The sequence below is a fragment of the Amblyomma mixtum genome, chromosome 3, assembly GCF_055824585.1.
Source record: "Amblyomma mixtum isolate Tamu chromosome 3, ASM5582458v1, whole genome shotgun sequence".
Lineage (NCBI taxonomy): Eukaryota > Metazoa > Arthropoda > Arachnida > Ixodida > Ixodidae > Amblyomma > Amblyomma mixtum.
Genome location: NC_143014.1, coordinates 235,194,662 through 235,201,844, shown reverse-complemented (window position 1 = coordinate 235,201,844; position 7,183 = coordinate 235,194,662). Strand labels below are relative to the sequence as shown.

The window sequence follows — 7,183 nt, the reverse complement described above, 5'->3', positions numbered from 1 at the left end:
CGCTCGTAGCCGTGCTGGTGAGTCGGACATCCTAGATTCCTCAGTGTATTTTGTTGCTAGCTGGCGTTATTGTTGCTATAGCAATAAATGCCTTGTTTGTGTCAGCCAGTGTGTCGTTCCTTTGTTCCCGTAGAGCACGGCCCGCCGTGGTCGGCGTGCGCTCAGTAGCGTACGCGACCACGGGGTGGGGTCCGCGCGGCTTTGAACTGGCTCAGCCGTGCTTAAACGGGGAATACGTGTTTATCCCCCCATTGTAACCCCACATCTGGCGCCCAACGTGGGGCGAACTAGGCATTGAGCAGTGTACTTTGTTGGAGCGAACGACTGTCGACGCGCTAACAAAGGATGGCAGCTGATAGGCCTGACTTCCAGTCTTTGTTCATGCTGTCAGAGCTAGCGGCACAGAGCCAGGGCTCCCTACTTGACTTGCCTATGGAAGGCGTAAATCTTGAGTGTTCCACGCGGAATAGCCGAGTTGCATTCCCGGGCGCGTCGGCAGGACTTAGGCCTGGTACGGAGGGCACCACATCGGGCACCCCGCCGCTCCGTGTTGCGAACAATAGGGCACCTACGCCTCATTGTTCGACGCCATCAGCGGCTGCGCCCAACTCCGGGGGCGTTAGTCCGCAGTCATCCGAGGGGCTCTTGCAGAACGCGATGCAAGTTATGCAGAGCTTAGCGGGTATGTTGCAAAACAATTTGCAAGCCCCGGCCCAGGCACCCCGTCTTAGGATAGACGTACCTACCTACACGGGGTACCACGACAGAACAGGGGCTAATGAGTACCTCGACCGTCTGCTGCATTATCAGCAAGCGACAGGAATTGCAGACGCCGAACTGCTCGCGCGTGTTGTGCCTGTCTCTTTGACGGAGCAAGCGGCCCGCTGGTACCGACTAACCGGCAACCGAGCGAGGACAATGGAGGAGTTTAGCGCAAGCTTCCGCGACGAATTCCTCCCCGCAAACTACGAGTGGCGTTTGAGGAGGGAGCTGGAACTCCGCACCCAGCACCCCGACGAGTCTTTGTTAGAGTACGTCCGAGCGATGGACGAACTGTATCGCCTCGCTGACCCTCGCGCCACAAACACGGAGAGAGTTGAGCGTGTCACACGACAAGCGCACCCGACTTTCGCGGCCTACCTGAGAGGAGGCAGGTTTAGAGACCTGGACGAGCTAGCAGCTGAGGCGAAGCGCATTCAGGGAGACATCCTCTCTGCGCGAGCGTATCGGCCGCCGCCACCTGCATCGCAGTCACTTGAGCCTCGCTGCGCGTGGAATGGCAGCTCAGCGCGTAGTCCGTCTAGAGCTGAAGCGACAGCACAGTTTGCTGACGAGAGTGTCCCGAGGGGTTGGGAATTGTCCGACCGCGCTTTGGACCCATTCACCTACGCGCTGCGAACAGCACACGCTGCCGCAGAGCGGAACACCTGTAGCCGAGATCGCGAGGCCGACACGCGGCCGCACGAGCGGCCCCCACCGTCCGCACCGCGAGATCGAGATCGAAACGACCGACCGGAACGTGGCGACCAGCGCCTAGCCCGTCGGAGCCAGAGCAACCGCTGCTACAGGTGTGACCAACCGGGCCACTTCGCCCGCGACTGTGGCCGCCTCCCCGCCCGTGACCAAACACAGTCGGGAAACGGTTACAGCCGCCGGTGATCGACCTTCGATCCCGCGCGGCTTACACAGAGAACCCCGGTTTATTAGCGCCTTTGGCATGTCGCGTAGGAAGTTCTGTTGACTTGCCAGCGCCGTTCATCGAGCTAACGATAGCTCGAAAGAAATTCACCGCGTTACTCGACACAGGGGCAAGCGCTTCTTTGTTCGGTGACGAAGTGCTAAACCATCTCCGCCAGAACAAAATCCGGTTGAGAGAGTGCGATACCACTTTTCGCCTCGCGAGCGGCACAGCGCAATCCAGCGGTGCAGCTAGGATAGTGGTTCGCTGGGAAAGACGCGTGCGGCGACAACGCCTCGTTCATCTTCCCTGTTTATCCGTTCCTGTAATTCTTGGGCGAGACTTCCTAGCCAAGACAGGCATTGTGATAGACATAGCCAGCGGAGGCTATCGAGAGCGCACCACCGGCGCCTTGAAGCTTTTTGCAAAAGCGCCCGCGGCCTCGCAGTCAATTACGGCTCCGAACGCGGAGCTAGCGGGGAGTGACCGTGGAAAATCACCCCCGCCGGCCCGGAAACAAGCATGCGGGCGGACAGTCGCCGCTGAGAGAGGGCCCACAGAGAATGTTGTCGCGGTAGAAAGTTGTTCTACCGTGCCAGTGAGGTCAATGCACCCTTTGTTGTCGGAGGTGAACAGCGTATCGGAAAGGGAGAAGGCATGTTTGTCATCTCTCCTCTACGAATTCAACGCGACATTCACAGACCGGCCTGGCCTCACTACACTAGTAAGGCACAGAATAGACACGGGTGATGCACTGCCTTGGAAGTGCAATCCTAGACCAATCAGCTTGGCTAAGAGAAAAGCACTAGACGGCGCCTTAGACGAACTTATCGATACTGGCGTTGTTGAGAGGTCTAACAGCCCTTGGGGCTTCCCGGTAGTCTTAGTTCCAAAGAAAGACGATACATATCGGCTTTGCGTGGACTACCGCAGACTGAACGAGGTTACGAGAAAGGATGCGTACCCTCTACCAACCATTTCTTCCCTAGTGTCCAACCTAGGTGGGGCGAAGTACTTTACTACGCTCGATGCTAGCCGCGGATACTTTCAGGTTGAAATGGATGAGCGTGATAAGGAGAAGACTGCTTTCACTTGTCACAGAGGTCTTTTCCAATTCAAGAGAATGTCTTTTGGCTTGGTAGGAGCACCCGCTACTTATCAGCGCCTAATGGACCGTGTTCTGGGAGATGCGAAGTGGCACCACGCGCTCGCATACCTAGACGACATCGTGGTGTACTCGAAAACGTTCGAGGAACACCTGCGCCACTTGAGGGACATCCTAGAGAGGCTGAGGTCCGCGGGAATCACTTTGAACCCGAAGAAGGCGCAGATCGCCGCGACCCGAATAACACTGTTGGGGTTCACGATCGACAAAGGCCGCATTCTGCCGTGCGAGGATAAACTCGAGGCTTTGCTTAAGTTTCCGTCGCCGTCAGATCTAGCTGGTCTCAGACGCTTTTTGGGAATGGCGAACTTTTATCGCCAGTTCATCCCAGATTGCGCAGCGCTGCAGGCACCTTTGACAAAGCTTTTGAAGAAGGGAGAGCGCTGGAGTTGGGGTCCCGAGCAAGAGGCTGCACTGCGCAACCTCGTTAAGGTGCTCGCGGACACGGCTGAGTTGCAGCTACCCGACCTAAACAGGGAGTTTGTGATTCAAACCGACGCAAGCGACCTGGGCTTAGGAGCAGTGTTGCTTCAGGAGCATGAAGGCGTCCTCCGACCGGTAGCGTTCGCGAGCCGCTCACTGACGCCGGCAGAGAGGAACTACTCGGTGACAGAGAAGGAATGTCTCGCGATAGTTTTTGCTCTGCGGAAGTTCGACTACTACGTCGACGGGGTGGCATTTGTGATCGAGACGGATCACATGGCGCTCACCTGGCTGAGACGCCTCAGCGAGCCGAGCGGCCGCCTGGCGCGTTGGGCCCTGTTGCTGCAGCGTTACGACTTTACCGTACGCTACCGCAAAGGGAAGAACAACGCCGTGGCTGACGCACTCTCGCGAGCGCCTGTCCAGAGCGAGGAAGGTCACACGACCGACCGCCCGACAGAGGGAGAGAGTGAGGGATTGTCGCCAGCCGTAGCCGATGTGAGGGACACGGACCGACCGTTGACCCCAGGCGAGAGCGTGAACCACGTGGACTACGCGAGTTCCGTGGGGATCGCGTTCAGCAGAAAGGAGCTGCTCGAAGCTCAGCAGATGGATTCATTTTGTCGAAAAGTGTTCGACGGGCTCAGGGAGCCGGGCGGCCGGGCCGCCGCGCACGTGGGGACAGCTGGTTTTGCTGTCGGTGCGGAGCGCTTGGAAACAGCTGGTAGTGCTGTGAGCGCGCTGGATTCTTATCTGCTGGATTCCGACGGCGTCCTGCTGAGGTATATCCCATCCGAGAACGACACAAGCGAGGCGTTCAAGGTGGTGATACCGCGAGTGTTGAGAGCGGCACTGTTACGTTACTTTCATGACTCGTGCATCGCTGGGCATGCAAGCGGCCCGAAGACTTACATTAAGTTGTGTCGCTTTGCTACCTGGCTTGGCATGAAAAGGGACGTAACACGCTACGCCCGCTCATGTCATGTGTGCCAAAGCGTGAAGCCCCGGGGTGGACGACCGCCCGGCCTCATGCAGCCGATTAACAGCCAGACTCCCTGGCAAATCGCGGCGTGTGACATCATGGGACCGTATCCCACGACACCGAGTAGGAACAAGTTCCTGCTGGTGGTCACGGATCACTTCAGCAAGTGGGTTGAACTTTTCCCCCTGAGAAAGCTGACGGCACGAGTGATCATGGAGAAGCTGATGGACGTATTCACCAGGTTCGGTTTCCCAGAGCAGCTGATAACGGACAACGCGTCCTACTTCACTGCGAAGGTGTTCGTAGATTCGTGCGCTGCACTCGGCATTAAGCACAAGAAAACGACCACCTATCATGCTCAGTCGAACCCCACGGAACGAGTCAACCGCAACATTAAGCACATGCTTGTCGCGTACTCTGAGAGGCACAAAGATTGGGACTCCTATCTGCCAGAGATCGCGTTCGCTTTGCGTTCGACCGTTAACCGCTCGACTGGGTATGCACCGTCTTCTCTCAATCTGGGTAGAGAGCTGCTAAATCCGATGGACCGGATTCTAACGGACAGCAGGAAGACGCCAGTCGCTTCGTCAGCACGAGCTGAATACGCGACGCAGCTGCGCGCTAAGATGACGGAGGCCTTACACAAGGCTCGCCGCAACCTGAGCACCGCTAGAGCGCAGCAGAAAGCACAGTACGACCGCTCGCACCGGGATGTTCGCTACGAAGTGGGCGATCTGGTGCTTCGGCGCCAACACGTTCTCAGCGATGCTAGCAGACAGTTCGCGGCCTCGTTGGCGCCGAAATGGATCGGGCCGTTTCGCGTGCGAGAGAAGCTTTCCTCGCTCGTTTACAGGCTCGAGGACTTGCGGTCGAAACCGACAGGCGGACCGGTGCACGTATGCGACCTGAAACGTTACGTGCAGCGAGATGAGTGGGTTCAGGACACAGCCCGACCCGCGCCGCAGTCGGAGAACGAGCGCTGCGATCAGCCGGCGAACTCCGCGTCCCGCTATAACTTGCGCCGTAGGCAGAAATAAAATCTGCCTGCGCGGACTAGAGCGAGGGCGCAGGCCGACAACCAGTCTCGTTAAATGCATGAACGTACGGGCCGCTCATGCCGATCAATGTTACGTGAGGCTTACTTGCGTTAGCCCTCATGACTCTCGTGAGGGCCGAACAGCTACGCAGCACGCGCTGCGGGTGTTGGTTACATCTGTGTTGACCTTTTCAGCGCAGATGGAAAAGAAGCAGGGCGCATCAGAACGACATCGTTCGCAACTACCACCAACTAGAACCGTCTAGAGCCACCATCCAGCTTCGGCAACGCGCCGCGCCCATGGCCCGCCGCTACGCCCAGCCCGCGACCTGAAGCCGCCTCCCTGCTGCAGCCAGGCGCCCCTGCCACCTGCCACATCGCGTCGGAGCTGGCCGCCCGCCTGCTGTACGCTGCCGCATCCTCCTACCCAAGAGCAAGCTGGCAAAACGAAGTCAGAGCAGCCGTGGCCTCATTACCACCTCAACCCTGGGCCCTGGCCAGCTGATCAAGTATGCAAGGGCAGCCCAACCGCCCGGCATCTACGTTGGAAACGCCGCGGCCCTCGCCTCTGAAGCCACCTGACCCAGTCTCTCAGAGCGGCGCAGCCACGGACCTGGCCCCCAAGCAGTCCAAGCCGGTGCAAAGGAGGCGGTCGACCACATTCACCGGAGCGGTGCAAGCGCGGGTAATCAGAAGACTCCAACTGGTAGCAAGCTACCTGTCGACATCGGCATCTCGCGGGTGGTCAAGAATTTGGACCAGCTGATCGGTGCGGGCGTGGCGCGGACATCAACAAGTGTACCAGCGGGAGCCGAAGAACTTCGATCCCTGGATGGCGGAGAAGATTAAGTATCGTTGCGCCCGCTTCTCTGTCCGGGAGGCTTCTTAAGGAGGGGAGGATGTGGGATATACAGATATCCCTCGCAGCCCCGCGCCGAGTCACGAGACGAGAGCGCCCGCCGCAGGGAATGGGGAGAGGAGGGCACCCGGCAACTCTCCTCACCCTCAGCTCGGACGTGACGTCACGCCTACGCTCTGGTGTCTTAGGGACGGGTGAACGACCCCTCTTGATTGCAACAAGTTGCTCAAGAGGGAGGTAATGTCGTAGGGGTTAAAAGGCGAAGTTCGCGCGGGAACGGGGGACTCGCCCTCTCCTCTCGCCGCGGTGCTACTGCCGATTGCCCCGCCGACCCCGTCTCCTGCCCGCGCCTCCCTGGATTATTCAACGCCGGTCGACGACGACCTGGTAAGCTGCTGAACCATATATTATCGGATAGAACATTCTTCCGCAGTGTGCTTTGCCTTGCGCTAGGTAAATAAACGGTTTCCTAGCGTACTCTGTTCGTTGCCTACTTCGTCCGAACCCGCCGTGGCTGTGACTCTGCGCCACGGGTTGGGGACACGAGAACGCCCGCGCATAGCTGGCACGGAAGCTCGCCCTCCCGGCCGGCTGCTCGCGGGTGACCCCATAAATTCTCTGATCTTGTCACCCATTTTTTTACCTCGTTAATTAATCTTTAACTTATTACTCAAAGCACAACCATTAGCTTGGCAGCTGTTTACCCTCTTTTCTTGGCCCTCCTCACTGAACCTTCGCCTATCCCCCGTCGTGGGTATGTGCCACGTCACTAAGGCAGCAACAACAACCGAAACATGCCGTTTGTAGACTACACTGGTTGTTTGTTATTTCGTCGCCTTTGTCTGGTGCGTCGCACGAAACCTGGAGGTTTTCTAAGTTTTTTTTTTTCGCCAAAAACAAAGGCTATGAGAGCACGAGACTATTTTTAGTTTTGACATCAATCTTTAGTTCACCTCATTATTCATAGAAATCACTGGCTTCGCAGCATAGGGCACGATGTTTTGAACGCGCGCGCTTCTAGGCAAGCAGCGCTAACACTC

At 57.8% G+C, this 7,183-nt stretch overlaps 1 protein-coding gene across 1 annotated transcript; it reads left to right on the top strand.

The window, feature by feature from the left end:
- Positions 1-273: 273 nt before the first annotated feature.
- On the top strand, positions 274-5,866 carry LOC149354062 (uncharacterized). The gene is made up of 2 exons (XM_089585141.1): positions 274-1,568; positions 5,641-5,866. The coding sequence occupies exons 1-2, from the start codon at positions 346-348 to the stop codon at positions 5,864-5,866; spliced, it is 1,449 nt and encodes a 482-aa protein (XP_089441267.1). The 5' UTR covers positions 274-345.
- The last annotated feature ends 1,317 nt before the right edge of the window (positions 5,867-7,183 follow it).